General features: G+C 48.5%; 1 protein-coding gene across 5 annotated transcripts in view; it reads left to right on the top strand.

The window, feature by feature from the left end:
• GTF3C1 (general transcription factor IIIC subunit 1) overlaps positions 1-20,775 on the top strand; it is an 87,437-nt gene that overhangs the window by 43,611 nt on the left and 23,051 nt on the right. For all 5 annotated transcript variants that reach the window (XM_036303077.1, XM_036303075.1, XM_036303076.1 and 2 more), the window contains 10 exons: positions 108-322; positions 2,756-2,892; positions 4,390-4,543; positions 7,723-7,826; positions 8,607-8,791; positions 10,429-10,704; positions 10,946-11,091; positions 17,062-17,159; positions 17,985-18,081; positions 18,197-18,374. In XM_036303077.1, coding sequence (XP_036158970.1) covers positions 108-322; positions 2,756-2,892; positions 4,390-4,543; positions 7,723-7,826; positions 8,607-8,791; positions 10,429-10,704; positions 10,946-11,091; positions 17,062-17,159; positions 17,985-18,081; positions 18,197-18,374 — 1,590 coding nt within the window. The remainder of the gene's footprint in view (positions 1-107; positions 323-2,755; positions 2,893-4,389; positions 4,544-7,722; positions 7,827-8,606; positions 8,792-10,428; positions 10,705-10,945; positions 11,092-17,061; positions 17,160-17,984; positions 18,082-18,196; positions 18,375-20,775) is intronic.

Below are 20,775 nucleotides of genomic sequence, written 5' to 3'. Positions count from 1 at the left end.
CGTGGGTCTTCTAGCCTGGGTGGGTCTGGGCTGGCTGCCAAGTGGAGAGGCCCCTCTCGCTCTCCCCTTGATGTGGCCGCAGTTCATTCTTTCTACTCTGCCTCCAGGTGGCTGGAAAGTAAACCTGCACCCGCTGAAGAAGCAGCCGACGTCCTCCCCCGGAGCTGCTGAGGAGAGGGCCCGCCGGGGCTCTGTCGGGGCCGACAGCCTCCTGGACACCAGCAGCTCCTCAGAAGCCACCTCGGCCTTCGGCTCCCACTGCGTGGAGAGTAACAGCGGCGACATAGCTGTGATCGAAGAGGTCCGGCTTGACAACCCAAAGGTGAGCGTGTGCCCGCATGAGGGTGCGTCTTCTCCAGGAAGCAGCCTGCGGCAGGTGGACGTCAGCCTTGTCAGTTCTGTGCTTAAGGATCACAACGTCCTCAGAGGCCTCAGATGCCCAGTGCTTGGTCCTGCCAGGCCGCAGGCGCTCGTCCACACACCACCTGACGCAGCCTGGCCTCACCCGCCACACGTCACCTGCACTCATACCTAGCGTTGTTACATCTCCAGCACCTTACACTTTCTACTTAAATTTGTTTTGGAGGGAACTGTATATGGCCAGTTTAGATGAGTGGTTCTCACTTTGGCCTAATTTTGCACCAAAATTTGATGTTTTTAATTGTCATGACCTGGGGGAGAGGGTGCTCCTGGCATCTAGCAGGGAGAGGCCAGAGGTGCTGTTACAGATCCCAGAATGTGCAGGACAGCCCACAGCACAAAATGCCAGCAGTGCCAGGATTGAGAAACTGCTGCAGACAAAAGGCCAACATCATTACTATAAAAAGAGATAAACCATAAGATAGATGTAATGAAAATAAAACTATATTGGTACATTTGGGCCAAATACTGTTGTATGTCAGAGGGTTAAAGACACAGTACAATCAAACCAAGGCCTTTTCATCAATGTAATTAGATTAAAAGACAAGTGATTCAGTTCGCTGTCCTGAGCCACCTGAAACTGCCTCAGATAATGGTGGCGCCTCCTGCACATTAGAAACACAGGGTCAGAGGAGGAGGCTCCCAGCAGAGAACAGACCTGTGATCAGGGCGGCTTTGGATGCTGCCGCTGCTGTTTTGTTCAGGCTTCACAGCAGCCCTGTGCAGTGTCAGCTCTGGTCCGGGAGGAGGACATTGGGGCTCTAGGAACTGGGTGAGGTGCCTGCCCAGTTCATGACACTGAGAATTAGAACCCTCCTGTGTGCAGTTCCCACCCCCTCCCCTGCCTCTCCCTTTCTGTATGGAGTTCTATGCTGTTACTCTCCGGGCTGCAGAAGGACTGGGGTGGAGGGTGGGAAAGGCTTTCTGGATTTTTCTAAAACCTTTCAGCCCTTTCCTGTGCATTGGATGCCATGCCTCCTCATGGTCGAGTCATGACTGGTATTGTCTAATCGAAGAACCTAGGCTTGCATGCAAGTGGATCCCAGCCTGCCTCCTCCTCCCACTTCTAATCAGCCCCACGCGTCTCCCTCCATGCCCTAGAACTCCTGTTGCTGGCTTCCTCACTCAGCTCTTTCTCTTCCTCTTAGAAATTTGTTGTCAAAGTATTGGCAGGATCGCGTCCTTGTACTTGCTGAGGAGAGGGGCGTGAGATGGACTACCCGCAGGCCCCTAGCAGAGCCTGTTCTCACGTGGCTCTCCAGCAGCCCCACTCAAGTGTGGCACATTTACTCATGTTCTTCTCCAAATGTTTGCTCTGAAATGCAAGAGAGAACAAAGGTCTTTGTGCCACTCCTGGGCCCTGGAGCCTTTCTGCCTGAACGGAAGAGCTGTGCCCCTCGGAGCTCCCGCAGAAGGCAGGGCAGCGATCTGTTGTGATACCAGCCCTGAGTGGCCTCCTCCAGCGCATTCTCGTCCTCCTGAAAGCGCCACTCCGAGCGAGGGGCCCCCAGAGAAGGGCCCTGGGCTGCCGTGTGGCGCTGATCTGTGCCAAGTGGTTTGCAAGGAGTATGTTAGAGCTGGAATCTCCTTTCACGGCACGTGCACGTTTCAGCTGCAGCATGTTTGATCTGCGAGAGCAAGTTCATTTAGGCTCCTAGAGGGCAGAAGGGAGCTGTGAGAGAGAAGTGAGCGTTTTGGCAGGGATAAGAGGGAGAAATGATCTTTTTTCTCCTTCCTCTTTCCCTCACCTCATCCTAATTTCCCTAGGGCAGCCTGCTCTGAACTCAAGCCGGTCTCTGCTTCTGTCTTCTATTCCCAGAGAGATTTCCCGTGACTTCCTGCATTTGGAGTCAGAAGCCCATGGGGCATAACTTGTCCTGGCGCACATTCACGCTCTGCGACCTGGACGGTTACTTTGTCCCACTGAGCCCTGGTTTCCTCTTCCGTAAAATGGGAGTTTTTGATGAACAGAAGCTTTATAGAGTGACTGGCGTGGAGCTGTGCTCAGTGTGTCAGTTTCTTGGGGAAGGACCCAGGGAAAATGGAGCGTGTGCTTTGTGCTGCTTCAGGGGGTGCCATAGGACATGCCTCGTCTTCTCTCTGAGCCCAGCTGGTCTCCATAGAGTCCAGGGCCGTCTGCTGCAGATGCCTTTGTTGTTTCACAACCCTGAAGTAGCGGGGGGTGGATCCTGCCGGGGAAATAGTCCTCTTGGCTTCCTTCTTGAAACAGGGCATAGAAGTTCCCTAAGGAGGGAAAGTACACCACAGGAGTGGTGTCTGCCCCCCAAACTGTGCTGAGCCCATCGTATTCTTGTGCTTTTGGTCCCTGTTCTAGGAGAGTGGCAGTTCCCAGAAGACTGGGAAGCACGGCCCAGGCCAAGACAAACCCCACGAAACTTACCGACTGCTGAAACGCAGGAATCTGATCATAGAAGCTGTCACCAACCTCCGCTTAATCGAGAGCTTGTTCACGTAAGGAGTCTGTCGGTCTCGCACTAGGGATAAATCTCAGGCCAGGTAGTCATTACAGGTGCAGAAATGGCCGAGAGCCATTTGGATCTCCCCTCCCTGTATAGATCATGGTGTTCCTTGTGGTAGAAAGGATTTAGTCTGTTCTTGTGATTTGACAAGTGTGGACATTGAGGAACATCAGCACATGACGGAGTGGAGACTGAGCGTGAGCTGGAAGTCCTGGGGGAACAGCATGCGCCTTTCTCCCTCCTTGGAAACTTTGTGGCAGCACAGGGGCAAGAAGAAGCTTAGGCAGATAGTAGCATCGGCTAGAATCTCACATGAAAGCAGAAACAAGAGACGCAAGTAGAACTCCGTGCGCGGGGTGCCTCTGTCCATGGAGAGGCTCTGCACTCTGGCTTGGTCCTTCCAGCTGCTGTTACCACCACCTCCTGGGCGGCATCTTCACGGCTCCTGAGGCACCCAGCGTGAAAGGCACCTGAGTCAAGGACGTGACCTCTCTAGGCAATGGGGAGGCCATCTGCAGACACTACTGCCGAGCTCCCTTCTTTGGTGCAGTGACGGGTTTGGCCAAATGTTCCTACTGTCCCTGCCATTCCCATCAGTGATCTAGAAACGTCGCCACAGTAACTCAGTAAGATCTAGAGCAGGGGTGTGGAGCGTCCAGCCCCTGGGCTATATAAGGCCTACGAAATCATTGGGTCTGGCTCTGCCAAGCCATTAGAAGTGAATTAATTAAATGTTTTACTACATATAGCAGGCTAATTCGTTATTGTTAATCCTCACCCAAGTATATTTTTCCATTGATTTTTAGAGTGTGGAAGGGATGGGGAGAGACAGAGAGAAACATCGATGTGAGAGAGACATTGATTGGTTGACTCTTCCATGCACCCCGAACAGGACCAGGGATTGAGCCTGCAACCAAGATACTTGCCCTTGAGAGGAATCGAACCCATGACCCTTCAGTCTGAGGACCGATGTTAGCAGGCTAATTTTTAAGTTGATAATTTTGTATGACCCGTGAATGATATAAATATCCAAGTGGCCCTTGGCAGAAAAACGGTCCCCCGCCCCTGCTCTAGAGGGTAAGGTAAATGAGAGGAATCAAAAAGAGCTTCCGATCTGAGGTGTCAGCAGTGGTAAGCTGGAGCATTCCTCGCTGGGTGTTAAATTGGCATAGAGACTTTGTCCAGAGGTTGCCATCATGGCTCCCAGCTTCCCTGCCATCGCGTCACAAATCATGTAATCTCTTGAGTTCCTGGTGAGAAGCTCAGAATGTGAAGCTGCTGCGAATGGTGGCTTGTCTTTAGCCAACTATTTATCCCCAAGAGAGATGATCTTAGTATCTCAAGGAGTCAGCCTTTCAATGGTGAAACCCCCTTTAATTCTCCCCCAATTTCTGTTGGATGCCATTAGGCATGTCTCGGTTGCCTGGGTTGGGAATGGTCTTCTATGTTGAGGTTGGAAATATTAACTGCTTATTTTGTGATGCCCCAGGATTCAGAAAATGATCATGGATCAGGAGAAGCAGGAAGGCGTGTCCACCAAGTGCTGTAAGAAGTCCATTGTCCGCCTGGTGCGGAACCTGTCTGAGGAAGGGCTCTTGAGACTATATCGGACTACGGTTATCCAAGATGGCATCAAGAAGAAGGTAACCACGGGCTCTCCTGATTCCTGCAGAGCCAACTGCTGCAAGTTTCCTTGTCCAGCTTCTCATATCCTTGTTAGATCTCTGTCATTCCTCTGTTGTCAATCACTCAGAATTTCCTGTTATGCCTCCTAATTTGGGGAACGGGGTTCATCCCATCTTTCTGTGGAAGCTGGAAACAGAAGAGAAAAATAATGTAATTGGATCGTAGAACAGCATGTGCCGCCCACGGCAGGTGTCCAGCCGTGGAAGAGAGGAGGGAAACTGAGGCATATGGACGTTCAGCAGCGTAGCATGGGGAGTAATTAAGCAACACTTAGGAGGTGGAAAATTTAGACTAAGCAGCACAACATTTTCCACAGAGATCGGAGGAAACATCTCCCAGAGGAGATGATGGCTGTGGCTCAGTTAGCTTGCACTGCTGTGCTTATCCGATGGGAACGACATCTCTCTTCTGTCTCAATTTATCTGTTTCTGTAAAATTTAAAGTTTGGGGGCATTCCCATAGCAACTGTAGCTCAGTGACTGCACATATTCTAAGGCATAAATTTTTCAGGGTCAGAATAATTTGAGAGCCCAGCTGGGCACTGGGACCAAAGGGAATGGTGCTATGGGGACAGTCACTTGTAATTTCCTGATCTTTTTTTCTGACTGCACCTTAAATCTCTGCCTTAAGAGAGCTCTGCTTTGATGTTTTGTTTTCTTAATAAGCTGGCAAGGTCATTTCAGTTTTTTTACTTTAACTTATTTATTGAGACATTGAAGTTTGAAAAAGAGCAGTACAAAAAATGACTTCAGAAACACATTTTCTGCCATTCTGCATTGACAGCACTCATCGATCTTTATGTCTGCTGTGAGTCCCCTTGACCGTGTTCCTCTCCCATCCCCAGCAGCCTGCCACTCAGCCCCTGAAGCGGTGGCAGGAAGCCTTCTGCTGCTGTCTCCCGTGGAAGGACAAAAGCCCATCAGTTGCGACACCTCTGATTTCTGTTGGTCTTCACAGAGCAGAGGTTTCAGAGGGGAAAGACCTGTCTGGGCAGAAATTGAGGGCAAGAAATCCTTACCCCATCTAGTAATGGAGAGGGGCAGTCTGACAATGGTATCCCCTGTGTTTCCAATTCCTATTTGGCCCCATAACTACCAGGCAAAACTGGGGTGAGTGGGACAGAGGTGGGGGTGGGAGCAAGTACAATGAGGACTCAAAGATGAAGGTGCCCAGACCGGGGACCTCTTGCCACAAGTACACTCGGTTCTCGAACTCAGTTCGTTCCGGAAGGCTATTCAAAAGCATTTTGTTCGAAAACTGAATCATTTTTCCCTATTAGAAATAACGTAAATTGAATTAAATCATTCGACTCCCAAATGATTTCCTATTTTAACTTCTCTTACATACAGTATGTCTAATGTCTATTTAATCTCTAACAAACATTACTTAAATTTATCGAACCACCCGCTACTGGCCTTCTACCCCTACTGGCCTTAACCGATCCCCTTTCAGCACTGGTGACGGGTGGATTTTAGGAGGTTACTGTGCAGCCTTCACTTTTTCACTTATCGTCGCCTCCGAAGTGCTCTCACAGGCTAACTACTTTTTGTTTATCCAAATCAACAGCAATTTTTCTGCCTCTTCAATTGCCTGTAATCATTGTTTTGTTAGCACTTTCACACTCAACATCAGCACTCTTGATGGCCTCTTTGTTTTAAAATTGTGCAGATAAACACAAAAATATTCACAGCACAATTTCCTGAGATGTTAACAAGAGGAGGTGTAGTGGTAAACTGACTCGAATTCTCCTTTGTGGCCTGAGAAACGCTTTTTGTCATGCTAATGTACCAACAAGAAGGGGTTGTCAGGTTGAGAACAGAAGTTTTGTTCAACAACCGAAACATCCCCCACCCTCACCACACTCCCAACAACTTGGTAGAGAACCAAATTGTTTAAGACGGGAGACTTTCTGGAACCAAGGTTTGACTGTACCACTGTAGTGGTGCGACTACATGGTACCCCACTTTTCCAGCTGGAAAGGGTTGCGGTATTGTACATCTGCCTCCAGAATGCGCTGGCACCCGGAGCCTGGGCTGCCACAGGCTGCCCCCTGGTCTCCTGGAGCATGCGGACCAGAGTTGCTCTGCCCCAGCACCAGCCTTGGCTCTGGCTTCCACATCTGGCCACCTGCCCATTGGGCCTGTGGAAAGTTGGCTAGGCCATTTGGCTGTGGAAAGTGGGGAAATAGGAATGCTTTGGATTTCTGCCATGCTTTTAAATTCCCTGGGTGCTACCTAGCTGTCTCTCATTTGAGCCTCACAAAACCACAAAAAAGTTGGCAGGGCCTGAGGGAGGGGTTCCCATTTCACAAATGAGCAGAGGAGATTGAGCCAAGGCAGCTTTTGGTGTTTTGTTTTCTAAAACATGAGGCGTTGCTGCCTATTCCCTGTGACCCTCTTTCCAGTCATTTTTGGCTCGCAGCCTGCTGATCAGAGTTAGCCATTTAGAAAACCTCACTTTGCTCTCCCCTGCCAGTGACAGAGACAGAAAGGAAGCCTGGCTGTCCAGGTGCCTGACCATTGTGCCTGCCGTCTCCTGCACAGCTGTCACCCCACACCCTCTGCTCAGTTCCAGGTCATTTCCATTCGTCCTCCAGTTATCCCTCCGGAGGTGGTAACCACCCTCACTGCTCAGCTGCAGCACCTCGGAAAAGCTAAAACAACAAAAGCAGCTCTAAATCCTCTGCCAGTTTGTTTAGAAGCGCACCTGGCAGGAGTCCCACAGCGGCACTCAGCGAGGGGAGATTAATGAAGGCGTTTACCTTTTCCAGATGGAAGCCCTCAGGATTCACAGGCACTTCTGGAACATTCTCAGATAGCAGGAGCGGGGCATAGAGAACAGCCCACCAGGTAGATGTGAGACCAGAGGGCCGTGACACCAGCGAGGGCACTGCAGGGAAGACGGCTCTTTCTAGGCCAGAATTCCTCTCCTGAGCAGAGCAGCGCACTGCTGATGGCAGCACTTGATCCCTTGATGAGCGGAGGGATTGTGACAATGGGAAACGGTTCACGGCGCACTTTGCTTCAGTCTCATAACTGTCTGTAGGAAAGGTTAATGAGCGGGTAACCGGCGCTCCACTAGGGAGCCGAGTTGTGGAGCTCAGTCTCCCTGAGCTCTTCCCCCCCTCTCTCTGCAGGTGGATCTGGTAGTGCACCCGTCCATGGACCAGAACGACCCTCTGGTGAGAAGTGCCATTGAGCAGGTTCGGTTCCGGATCTCCAATTCAAGCACAGCAAACAGGCGAGTAGCAGCACCCACAGGAGTGCAGGGGAAGCCGCCCAGTTCTGTCTTCATTCTGCAGCCATTTTCACAAAAGCTTTGTTTAGTCTCGTGTGCTCTCAGTGAATTCACTGGGTTGGGCTTTGTGGTCATGACCCCCTAGTATGACAAGGATCAATATCTGGATTTTTTAAGAAAAAAGAAAATCCTCGCATTTTTTATTCCATTCTAATTGTGGGCAGAGCACTCCAAGTCACAGGCCCTGTGATGTGTGAAAATTGCTCCACCTCATAATGGCTCAGAACGATTCTAGTTGCCTTCCTGACGTCCTCTCTAGCTCTGCCCATAAATCCTCTAATGGACTGAAAGAAACTTAGGGATGGGAGAGACTTCGTAGCTGGGTCTAAACCACAGGTGGTCTGTGGATGAGCAGAGGCCTGGCTTGTGCGTCTTGCCATACATTGGCCACATGTACTTTGAATCAGGTGCCAATTAATTTTATATTAAATTCCTGATTTCTAGCACTTATGCAGTATCAGAGGACCTGGTCTGTCAGGCTCCCTTTCTCACAGCTGCCCTGTAGGTGGGGGTGCATTCTCCAGGTCACCACAGTCCTCATCATTCCCAGTGCCTAGTGACCTGGCACATCTTATTCATTTAAAACACCTGCCAGGCCTCTAGGGCAGTTGAGTTTGAGGCCTCGGGACCAAATGGCTTCATCTGATTCATGAGAAAAAACTGTGCCCTTTCTCTCAGCCCTTGGTTTTCTCACCATAACATTGGCTCGCTCTTGGTCTGCAGGCTTAAAGTGCCCCAGTCTACAGTGCCTAAAGGGGAGGCCAAAGAAGAAGGTCAGGGAAAAGAGGACCCGAGTGGATCAGGAGACTCTCAGCCGAACGATTGCTCTAAGCCAGAGAGTGGACGGGTGAAAAAAACTGATGAGAAAATGGGCATAACCCAGCTTAAAAATTACAACCCTGTAGTAGGTAAAAAGCAACTTCTTGTCAATGTCTAATTGTGTTTCCTTGGTTGTTTGCATGATGCCCTTTGAGTCACTTGGTGTACATTTAAGCACTGGACTGCAGTCAGGGAATAAGGTCTGAATTACTGGCTGGGTCATGTGGGCTGGTCACATGACTTCCCCCCGGCATCAGTTTCCCTATATGCAAGATGGAAATGATTCTTGCCCAATATACCTCACAAGGCTGTTACAAGACTCAGATGAAACTATGCCAGATCCCACCCTGGCTGGTGTGGCTCACCTGGTTAGAGCATCATCGCATATACAGAAAGGTTGCAGGTTTGATTCCCAGTAAGGGCACATACTCAGGTTGCAGATTTGATACCCTGTGGGGGTGCATACAGGAGGCAGCCGATCGATGTTTCTCTCTCACGTCAATCTCTCTCTCTCTCCTTCTCCCTTTCTCTCTAAAAAAAGAAACTATTCTAGATCCCAACATGAGGAATTATTTACAAAGATTAATTTCTTTTGCTAACTACCCTTGGGCTGGAATATTCTATTTCAGAAAATCTCTACCTCTGCTGAACCCACGAGCCTTCTGGTGGTTACAGCCATTGGCGAGCTTGAGCATTCATATACTTTTCTCAGAGTCGGTCTCTACCAGAGCTGGCTCCTCCCTCATCCCCCATAAGCGCTCTAATGTAAATGTGTGGGGTCAAGTGCAGTGGCAGGACTTTATAACCCAGTGCTTCGTTGTTCCTCTCCTAGTCACAAACGCGTGTTGGTGGTGCAGGCAAAGGCAACTTATCAGGGCACAGGCTGTCAGGCAGAAAGTGTCCTGGTATGGGATGTGGCAGGCTCGGGACGCCAGACAGGAGAGTCACCCGCGTGTCTTCGCTTTCTGAAGGCTGCAGTCACACAGCATGGCCTTCACTCTCCGTGTTCCATAGTCAGAGAGTGCAGGCGGAGAGGAAACACGGCACGGGTGTGCGCAGCTGCACAGCGCATGCAGCTGAGTAGATGGGCTGGGCTTGCCTCTACTCACTGTCCTTACCGCCCTCTTGCTGGGGAAAGCTAAGGAACACTTTATTTGTACCAACAAAGAAATAAGATACTTTAAAAGAGCCTAGATTTGGGAATATTTTGCACAACCCCCATCAAGACAGTTCTAAATGGAGGTATGTCGGGCCCTTCATGGTGGCTCCCTCCTCCATTACTCTCTGGCTCACCTCCTGTGTGCTCCTTCCTTGCTCCACCCTGTCATTCCAGCCTGTGGCCCTTCCTCGAATGTGTCAGGCACCTGCATTACCCTGGGTTGACAGCCCAGGTTCTCTGTATGGCCTGCCCAGTGAGGACTTGTGGCCGTCACTCAGGCCTCTCCCCATGAGGCCTCTCCTGGCCTCTGTGTAGAATTACAGTCCCCCTCCCTGTCCCTTCCTCACTTTATTTTCTGTGCCAGCTATTTCCATCTGATGTATTATTTTCTTTTAGGATTTTGGTATTGTCTGCCCTTTCCCACTAGAAAGTAACTTCCACGAGAGTAAGAACGTTTTCTGTCTTCCTGGCACCTGAGACGTAGTGGCACACAACAGTTTTCTAGGGAATTGAACTGATTTGAGTCTGGGGCTTTTCAAGCACTGCCTTCCCCCTTTCTTGCCTCAGTTCCTGGACTTGGGCGATCTATAGGATTTCTGCCCAAAATGGCTCGCCTGCGGGTGGTCCACAGGTTTCTGTGGTACCTGATCTACGGGCACCCTGCCAGCGACACGGAAGAGAAGCAGGGCCTCAGCAGTGAAAGAACAGGGAAGCAGGAGCCGGCCAGGACCGGAGCCCCGCCCTCCTCCGGAAAAGACTTGGAGGCCTCCTTTGATGCCCCATCGAAGGACAACCAAGATGAAGAAGTCCGGGAGGCTGAAGTGGAGCTCCCCTCGGAGAAAGGTGAGATGACCCAGGGCAGGCCAGCAGCAGCGGACCCAAAGGGGGAGTCATGATGGTTTCTTGTTCTTGTGGGCTGAACTGGCAGAATATCTGCACTGCCCTGATCACAAACTTTCTGAACCTCTGGGCTTCCTGCCTGACAAGTAGGATTTTATCAAAGTTTGTGGTAAGAGAGAACCAAGACCTACTAGGAGGTGATACCACCATCATGACTTGGACTCTGTCTCTGGTTTTCTCACAGTATATGTGGATGAAGCCTCATGGACACGCTACGTCCCTCCCATCCCAATCTACAGGGACTTCGGCTTCGGCTGGGCTCTTGTCAGCGACATTCTCCTCTGCCTGCCCCTCTCCATCTTTATCCAGGTTGTGCAAGTCAGCTACAAGGTACTGGCAGCTCCCAAGCTATACAGGGGCTGGTCCCTCAGCTCCAGGCCAGAGGGCCCATACTCACCTGGTCAAGCAAAAATGCCTCAAGACTGCAGTTGCCTGGATGGATGGATGGATGGATGGATGGATGGATGGATGGATGGATGGATGGATGGGTGGATGGGTGGTTGGTTGATTGGGTAGATGGATAGAGAGGAGATTGGATGGATGGTTGGTTGATAAGTCAAAGACTTGTTCTTTTAGGTAGATCAACTGTAAGACAGACAAATAATCATGGTGTAACAATACAATATTTATTTAGAAATTTGGTTTATACAGAAAAAGGAGGAAATAGAGATTACCCATAACTTTATCACTCAGACAGCTAGTGATTTTGGTACATTTTCTCCTAGTCTTTTTATCCTATGCCATGTTTATGTGTACATGCATGTATATCTGTATATTAGATCTCCCATTTGTTTTTGCTTTTTTAACTGAATTGAGACTATACTATATTTACTCTTTTATGTGCTTTTTTTCCACTGAACAATATATTGTGTTTTCCACATCATTGAGTTTTGACTTGATATTAGGTAAATTCATAGTATTCCTTCTTATGCACATACCCTAATTTATTTAATGAGTTCTCTATTCTTAGACATTTAAGTTCTAGTTGCTTGTTATTATAAATGATAGGTGATAATACCTCTTGGTAGACATATTCTTGGGAAGTTCCAACGTTTTTTTCTTTATGGTAAGGACAGAAATGGAATCACTGACTTCCAGGGAAATCATCATTCTTCTTCTCTTTTTAATATAACTTATTAAGTGATCACCCCAATAAGTCTAGTACCCACCCATCACCATACATAGTTATTACAATATTATTGACTATATCAGCTATGCTGTACTTTACATCCCCTGACTTTTCTGTAACTATCAATTTTTACTTCTTGATCCCTTCACCTTCACCCAGCTCCCCAGCCTCCTCCCATCTGACAACTGTCAGAATGTTCTGTTTCTGTTCTGCTTGTTTATTTTATTTTTTAGATTCCACACATAAGTGAAATCATATAGTATTTGTCTTCCTCTGTTTGACTTACTTCAGTCAGCACAATACCCTCTGTGTCCATCCATGTTGTCGTTGACTGCAAGATTTCATGCTTTTTTATGGCGGGGTATTCCATTATATATGTGTACTTCTGTACCCATTCATCTATTGATGGACACTTAGGTTGCTTTCATATTGGGCTAAATAATGCTGCAGTGACATATGGGTGCATATGTCTTTTTTTATTTATTGTTTTGGTTTTCTTCAGGTAAATATCCAGACGTGGAATTGCTGGGCCCTTCTTTTTCTCTTGTTATGTAGCCTGTGTTTTGTTTTTTTACAAGTCAGTGGTTTTTTAATTGAATTTATTGGAGTAATAAAATTCATTGGTTAATAAAATTATATGGATTTCAGGTATATAATTCTAGAATACCTCATCTGTATATTGCGTGTTTACCACCCCAAGTCTAGTCTCATTCCATCACCATTTATCCCGTTTACCTTCTTGTACCTCCTCCCAACCCCTTTCCCTCTGGCAATCACCATACTGTTGTCTGTGATAAAGTCTGTTTTGTCTGGTGTATTTATTGTTACCCCAGCTTTTTGTTTGTTTGTTTCTATTTTCATGAAATACCTTTTTTCCATCCCTTTACTTTCTATCTGAATTGAGTCTCTAGTAGATACCATATGTAAGGGTCTTGTGTTGTTACTTACCCGTTCAGCCTCCATATGTCTTTTTATTGGAGCATTTAAAGTAATTATTGACTGCCCGGCCAGTGTGGCTCAGCGGTTGAGTGTCAACCCAGGAACCAAGAAATCACTGGTTCAATTCCTGGTCAGGGCACATACCCAAGTTGCTAGATCAGTGATGTTCCTCTGTCATCGATATTTCTATCTCTCTATCCTTCTCCCTTCCTCTATCTCTAAAAATCAATAAAAGATGTTTAAAAAATAAAAATAAAGCCCTCGCTGGTTTGGCTCAGTGGAGAGAGCGCCAGCCTGCAGACTGAAGGGTCTCAGGTTCAATTGCGGTCAAGGGCACATACTTAGGTTGCAGGCTCAGTCCCTGGCTCTGGTCAGGGCCCACACAGGAGGCAACCAATCGCTGTGTGTCTCTCATATCAATGTTTCTTTCTTGTGTGTCTCTCCTCTTCCCTTCCACTCTCTCTAAAAATCAATGGAAAAATATCCTTGGGTGAGAATTAATAAAAATATATACAGGTAAATAAATAAATAAATAAATAAATAAATAAAGTAATTACTGACAGATATGTAGTTATTACATTTTATTAATCTTTTAAATCTTCTTAAAGAAAACCCTTTAACATTTTTTGTAATACTGGTTTGGTAGTGATGAATTCTTTGAGCTTCTGCTTATCTGGGAAGCTCTTTATCTTTCTATTTTATGATAGCTTTGCTGGGTGGAGTAATCTTGGTTTTAGATCCTTGCTTTTCATCACTTTAAATATTTCTTACCAAACCCTTCTAGCCTGCAAAGTTTCTGTTGAGAAATCAGCTGACAAACTTTGGGGAGTTCCCTTATAAGTAACTGAGTGTTTTTCTCTTGCTGCTTTTAAGATTCTCTTTTTGTCTTTAACCTTTGGCATTTTAATAATGATAAGTCTTGGTGTGGGCTGCTTTGGATTCATCTTGTATGGGACCCTCTTGTGCTTCCTGGACTTTCATGTCTGTTTCCTTCACCAGGTTAGGGAAGTTTTCCATCAGTTTCTTTAAAATATTTTTTTATTGATTTTAGAGAGGAAGGGAGAGGGAGAGATAGAAACATCTATATATATAAAAGGCTAATATGCAAAGCATCCCCTTGGGAGTTTGACCAGGAGAACAGGAGTTCGATCACTCGCTATGACATGCATTGACTACCAGGGGTCGTCATGGAACATGGTGGGCAACCAGTGGCGGTGGCGGCAGGGCGCTGAGGGAGCAAGGGAAGGAGGAGGCGGGGAGGCAGGGGGAACCGCGTAGTGGTAGCATGTGGGTGGCAAGGGAAGGAGGAGATGGGGAAACTGATTGGCCCTGATTGCTGGCCAGGCCTAGGGACCTTACCCATGCATGAATTTCATGCACTGGGCCTCTAGTCAGTGATAAGACAGAATCATTGATTAGCTGCCTCCTGCATGCCCCCTACTGGAGATTGAGCCCATAACCCAGGCATGTGCCCCTGACCCAAATAAAAACTTGGGACCCTTCAGTCCGCAGGCCAACGCTCTATCCACTGAGCCAAAATGGCTAGGGCTCCATCATTTTTTTACATAGGTTTTCAATTCCTTGCTCTCTCTCACTCTTCTCCTTCCGGCACTCCCATGATGCGAATGTTGATACACTTGAAATTGCTCCAGAGGCTCCTTAAACTATCCTCATTTTTGTGGATTCTCTTTTTCCTTTTTTTCTTTTTTTAATCTTTACCGGAGGATATTTTTCTATTGATTTTTAGAGGGAGGGAAAGACAGAGAGAAATATCAATGTGCTAGAAACTCATGGATCGGTTGCCTCCTGTACGCGCCCCAACCAGGGCCCAGACCAGGGAGGAGCCTGCAACCAAGATATGTGCCCTTGACCTGAATCTAACCCAGGACTGTCTGGTCCACAGTCTGATGCTCTAACCACTGAGAAAAACCAGCTAGGGCTATGGATTCTTTTTCATTTTGCTGTTCTGGTTGGGTGTTTTCTGCTTCCTTATCTTCAATATCTGTTTCATCTACTCCACTGTTGATTCTCTGTAATTATATTCTTGCTTTTAGTTAAAGTATTCTTCATTTCTGCCTGGTTCCTTTTTATGTTTTCTGTCTTTGTTTTTATGTTTCCTGTCTTTTTGTTGATGTTCTCACTAAGTTCCTTATGCATCCTTATAACCAGTGTTTTGAACTCTGCATCTAGTAGATTGCTTATCTCCGTTAGTTTAGGTTTTTTTCTGGAGTGTAGTTCTCTTCTTTCATTTGGGATATGTTTCTTTGTTTCCTTATTTGGCTGCCTCCCTGTGTTTGTTTATCTGTATTAGGTAGAGCTGCTGCATCTCCCAGGCTTGGTAGAGTGGCCTTGTGTAGTAGCTATCCTGTAGAATCCAGTGGCACAGCCTCCCCCCAAGCTGGGCACTTCACATGCGCCCCCCATGTGGGCTGTGTGCACCTTCCTGTGGAAGCTATGATTGCTGTTGGCACCCCAATAGGAGGGAATTACCCCCAGGCCAATGGCTGTGAGGATGAACTGTGACCACCCTGGAGGATCAGCCATGCAGGAGCAAATCCCACAAAGCAGGACTTAATTCGGCAGGGCTCTGGTGCCTGCTGAGTCCGTCCCTTGAGTGTGTCTCTTGGGAAGGTAGTTGGGTGGTGTTTGGACGTGGTCTGAAGCTGTCCATGGGATGCATTGGCTCTGGGTCCTCCTGGAAGATTCAGGCCAAGGTCAGCTGCTACCTGTGCCCTGCCCAGGATATACTGTCACCCCCCACCCCATGAGTTACAAAGCAATCTTCAGATGGCTGCTACTTGTGCTGGGCTTGGAGATGCCCAGGAGAGGCCAAGCTGCACACCAAGGCTGGCTGCCACTAGTGACAGGCCTGGGGCCACTTAGTGAGAGGTACAGGCATGCAGCATGCTGAGGCCAAATGCTACTTGTTTAGAGATTTTAGGAAAGTGTAGTGTGAGCCAAGATGGGCCATTCATATGGAAAAACCACTGGAAACAGCTTGGGTGGGCCCACAAGTGAGATGAGGCTGGGTCTCAGGGAATCACCAGAGCAGGATGAACAGTGTTAGCCAGGTTGATGGAAACTCAAATATGGAGGCCAGCCTGCTGGCTCTGTGGGACAGAGAGCTCAGTGAAGGAACAATGGCCTCTGCCAGCGCTCCTGCCTGGCAGAAAGGTGCCCTCACAGTTCTCACCTTGATGCCAGTCAATTCAGTTCCTCCCTGTATATCCCTGGTGCCTTTCCACCTATTGCTCCAGTGCTGGAGCTTAGAGCACATGAGTCCAAGTAAGTCTGTGTGGGCCCTTTAAGAGGAGCTGCCTGGGACTCAAACAGCCCTCCGTCTCACTTAGCCACAGTCCCCGCTGGTTTTTACAGCCAGAAGTATGGGGACTTCTTTCCTGATACTGGAACCCTAGGCTGGGGGGGCATGAGGTGGGGCTGGGACCCTGGTCCTCAAACCTCCACAGCTGAGATATCCCTCCCTGCCACACATGGGTGTGAGACCAGCTGTTCTACATCTCCGCCCTTCCTATCAGTCTCCGTGTGGCTTCTTCTGTATATCTTTAGTTATAGGGCTTCTTTTCAGCTAGATTTCAGGTGGTTCTGAATGGTGGTTATTTTTTTGTAGTTTAGTTGTAATTTTGATGTGCTTGTGAGAGTTTCCAAGTACTGCATTTACCTGTGCTGCCATCTTCATATGTTTTTAAAATATAAATGAGTATATTCCCATGTCATCCCCTGGAAATATTTTAGCTATTTGATTGCCCATTAGCAGAATATGAGGGCAGTGTGGCACATGGGCTGGAAAGGAGGGTAACATGATTGAAAGCAGAGATGTGGGAGGTTTGGGGGAGGCAGGAAGGAGGAGGCACAATCACCATAGGGCTGATAGGCAGGTTGAGAGAGGCTGCAGACCAGAAAATAGTGGTGTGTTTTGCCCAGCTGGTGTTGCACAGTGTTTGAACATCGAGCCATGCACCAAGAGGTTGCTGGTTCGATTCCCAGTCAGGACACATGCCCGGGTAGCGGCTCAATCCCCAGTAAGGGGCATGCAGGAGGCAGCCAATCAATATTTTCTCTCATCGATGTTCCTGTCTTTCTCTCCCTTCCCCTTCCTTTCTCTCTAAAATTAATTTTTAAAAGATTAAAGAAAATAGTGGTAAATGTTTTTTCACAATTCTAGCAATTCACTCTGGTCTTGAGGTTGAACTGAACCCTAAATCACCTTGTAGGTGGACAACCTGGATGAATTTCTGAATGACCCTCTGAAGCAGCACACGCTGATCCGCTTTCTCCCCAGGCCCATCCGGCAGCAGCTCCTGTACAAGAGGTGAGTCCCCAGAACTGACGTAGAGTGGCCGAGGCTCCCTGCACGCCCCTTGAAGCTAGGGTCTGACTCCTCATTAACCAGGAAGAGGAAAGGTGTCTGCCTCGCTGGTTGTAAAGATTCGAGGTTTTCATTAATTCAGCCACCTGTGAGCCTTCTAAAGCCCGTGCAAATGAAATGTGGGCTGGTAAAGTTCATACTTGATTTCAAGGTTCTTTTAAAGCAGCGGTTCTCAACCTGTGGGTCGCGACCCCTTTAGGGGTCGAACAACCCTTTCACAGGGGTCACCTAAGAACATCAGAAAACACATATATAATTACATATTGTTTTTGTGATTAATCAGTATGCTTTAATTATGTTCAATTTGTAACAAAGAAAATACATCCTGCATATCAGATATTTACATGACGATTCATAACAGTAGCAAAATTACAGTTATGAAGTAGCAACGAAAATAATTTTATGGTTTGGGGTCACCACAACATGAGGAACTGTATTAAAGGGTCGCAGCATTAGGAAGGTTGAGAACCACTGTTTTAAAGTAAATTCTGCTGATAAAGTCTGCAAGCCTTAATGTGGTTTTGTCCTTTTGTTACTTTTACTTTCTAACCCAAAACCCCAGTTAGAATTGATGCTCCATTGCCCTTGTTGGGTGTGGGAAGGGCAGTTCTGGGCTCCAGTGCTATGCAGGCCCAAGGCGAGTCCTCCAGGTCCCACCAGGTGGAAGAGGAGAGTAAGTGAGGTGCACTCCTCGCCCCAGATGCAGACCCCCTGACCACAGTCAGCGTGTAGTGTGACTGGATCCTGCTCCTCCCCTCTCTTTTCCAGGCGATACATTTTTTCAGTGTTGGAGAACCTGCAGAGGCTGTGCTACATGGGGCTGCTGCAGTTCGGTCCCACAGAGAAGTTTCAGGATAAAGATCAGGTAGCATCTGTCAAGCCCAAATTGAAGTGGTCCTGACCGTTAAGCACAGTTTCCAGGCGGCTAACCTGAGGCTGATTCTGAGGTCTCTCCCGCCCCATCCCTGCCTGCCTTGCAGATCTTCATTTTCCTGAAGAAGAATGCAGCTATCGTTGACACCACCATCTGCGACCCACATTACCACCTCGCCCACAGCAGCCGGCCCTTTGAGAGGCGTCTTTATGTTCTGAATTCAATGCAGGATGTGGAAAACTACTGGTTTGACCTGCAGTGCGTCTGCCTCAACACCCCTCTAGGTACCATCTGTCTTTGCTGGTCCTCACCGTTTCCCCCCCTTTCTGTGGAACAACTGGAATTAGAGCTGGAGAGGATGAGATGATGCCTCGTGGTTTTCAGGCTCCCGGAGGCCTATCGTGTCCTTGGGGCTCCCTGAGAAAGAAAGCCCCAGCAGCTCTACTCGGTCCTCATGTATGTGTTCATTCAGCAGGTGTTTGTGAGCACCTCAGCGTGCATTTCCTGTGCCTGACCACAAGCAGTGAAAACACACCTCGTCCCTGCCTTCCTGCGACTTCATTCTTGGGGAGAAGGCGCGCGCACACACACACACACACACGCACACACCGAGGAAATAAACAGGGCGATGAGCTGAGGGCATTTGAATGAAAGGTCAGAGGCAGCCTTTCTGAGGAGGAGACATTTGAGGCTGAGCCAGCCGTGTCCAGAACTGGGGAAGAACATTCCAGGCACGGGGAGCAGCGAGTGCAAAGGCCCCAAGTGTGGTTGGAGAAACAGAAAAGGCCGGCATGGTGGGAAGGAGTGGCAGCTGAGATTGGGAAGTGGGCAGGAGCAGACGCTGGGGGCCATGTGGGACACGGTGGTTTGGGTGTGTTCTAGAAGCCCAGGAAGATGGTGGTGGTTGTAATCAAGGAGTAACAAGGTCACTGTGCCTTTCAATGCTTGCCCTGGAGAACAGACGGGGACAGGAGTAGGAGAAAGGCCAGTTGGGGCTGTGACTCGTGCCCCAGAGAGATGTACACTGTGACGGTGATGGAGGGGCAGATGGGGAAGGCTGGGAGGAAGAACTGTCAGACTTGCCGGTTGGTGAGTCGGGCTTTGGGTGGGGCCTTTGCTCGCGTTGTTCTCCTCTCCAGAATGTCCCCAAGCCCCTGCTCGCCTCGCAGGAGGCCACTCCTATTTCACGTGTCTCCTCTTCGAGAAAGCCTTCCCAGCACCTTTACTGTCATCGTCTTATTTCATTATGTGAGCACAGGACATTGGCTTGCATCCCCATGGTGTCTCAAAGTGCCTGGCACACAGTGACTCCCGTAAATGTTTGTCGAGTGACTGAGGGTTTGTGGGAGCTATAGAGCCTCCCTCCAGCCCAGCGTGCTTTCCTCGAAGCCAGTTTTCAGCTGGTCTTTTCTTGCCAGTTCTACCAGGAGAAAAAGGATGGGCATCGGATTTGCACCCAGGAGAGACATCTGATCTTCCTCCTCCTGTCACAGAGCTGCAGATCAGTGTTACACGCTGGTTTTTGCACAGCAAGGATTACATACTTGTTCCGTGGAATTGTTCAGGGTCAATAGCGTAATGAGCACTTGTGTTTAGAGCCATTAATGGGTCCAGACAAATTTTAGGACAGTGTGTGTCACAGACTCCTCTGGCATTCACTAGTGAGCTCGGCTTTTACCATTTCAGAATTTAGGTTATCTAATTCCCCTGCATTTTATCCGTGGATGAAAACTTGTGAGCCAGTGTGTTATTTGCACCAAAGATTTTCAGGCTTAACAGTTGGTGAATTTCCATCCCTCCCTTTTAGTGTTTGGGAGCAGGCATGTGGGGGGCTTATTGAATCCATTAATCAGACCTTGATTGTCCCGTCATTTAGCGAACATGTGAGGGGTTCCCCAAGGATGAGGGGAAAGCACCATCTAAAAGACGTGAGCATCCTTTAGAGCAGGGGCTCCGGACACAAGTGTGCGCAGCAGCACCTGGGAGACTGAAGTGCAGGTTCCTGGGCCCCGTGCAGAGGTTTGGACTCGGCAGACCTGGGCTGGCCTAAACCTGCATTCCTACCAGCAGCTGTGCTGCACAGAAGCATCACATTAAGTGCCCTTAGGTTCAACTGTCCATTCAAATGCATGACCTTGGACAAGCTCTTTGTAACCTCCTGACTTTAGGGGACTGTTTCACAGTGTCTCCATTTCTAAACTGGGAATACCACCACCACCTTATGGGCGGAGGCGAAGCTTCACCCAGAGGTCTCTGTAAACTTGGCTGAGGGGGGCGCGGACATGGCCTCTCCCCACAGCCCCTCCCCCACCCCATCAAGTCTCCAGATGAGCATGTTATGAGAGGGTCTTCGATAGTCTGCAAATTATCATCACCTTCCCTTGCCCTATTCAAGCAGCAGTTTTAGTAATAATTTATGTTTTCTTAGGAGAAATGCGATCTTCTTTACTGTGGAATAACTGAACGTAATCGCTCCACTGAATGAGTGCCCCTCTTGGGCACTCGGGAAACAAGTGGCTGCTCCTGGCTGCTCTCGGGGAAACTGATGCCGCATCAGCTATCTGTCCCATCCCTGCCGCCCCGACCCTGCAGCCACAGCCCCGTGCGGTCATTTCCATTTACTGCCTCCTCTGCCAGCGCACAGCATGCCCACGGCCCCCAGGGGGGAAGGCAATGGTTCCTCTG

This window comes from Myotis myotis, unplaced genomic scaffold (genome assembly GCF_014108235.1).
Source record: "Myotis myotis isolate mMyoMyo1 unplaced genomic scaffold, mMyoMyo1.p scaffold_m19_p_35, whole genome shotgun sequence".
Classification (NCBI taxonomy): Eukaryota; Metazoa; Chordata; class Mammalia; order Chiroptera; family Vespertilionidae; genus Myotis; species Myotis myotis.
This window is presented reverse-complemented; position numbering and strand designations above follow the sequence as displayed.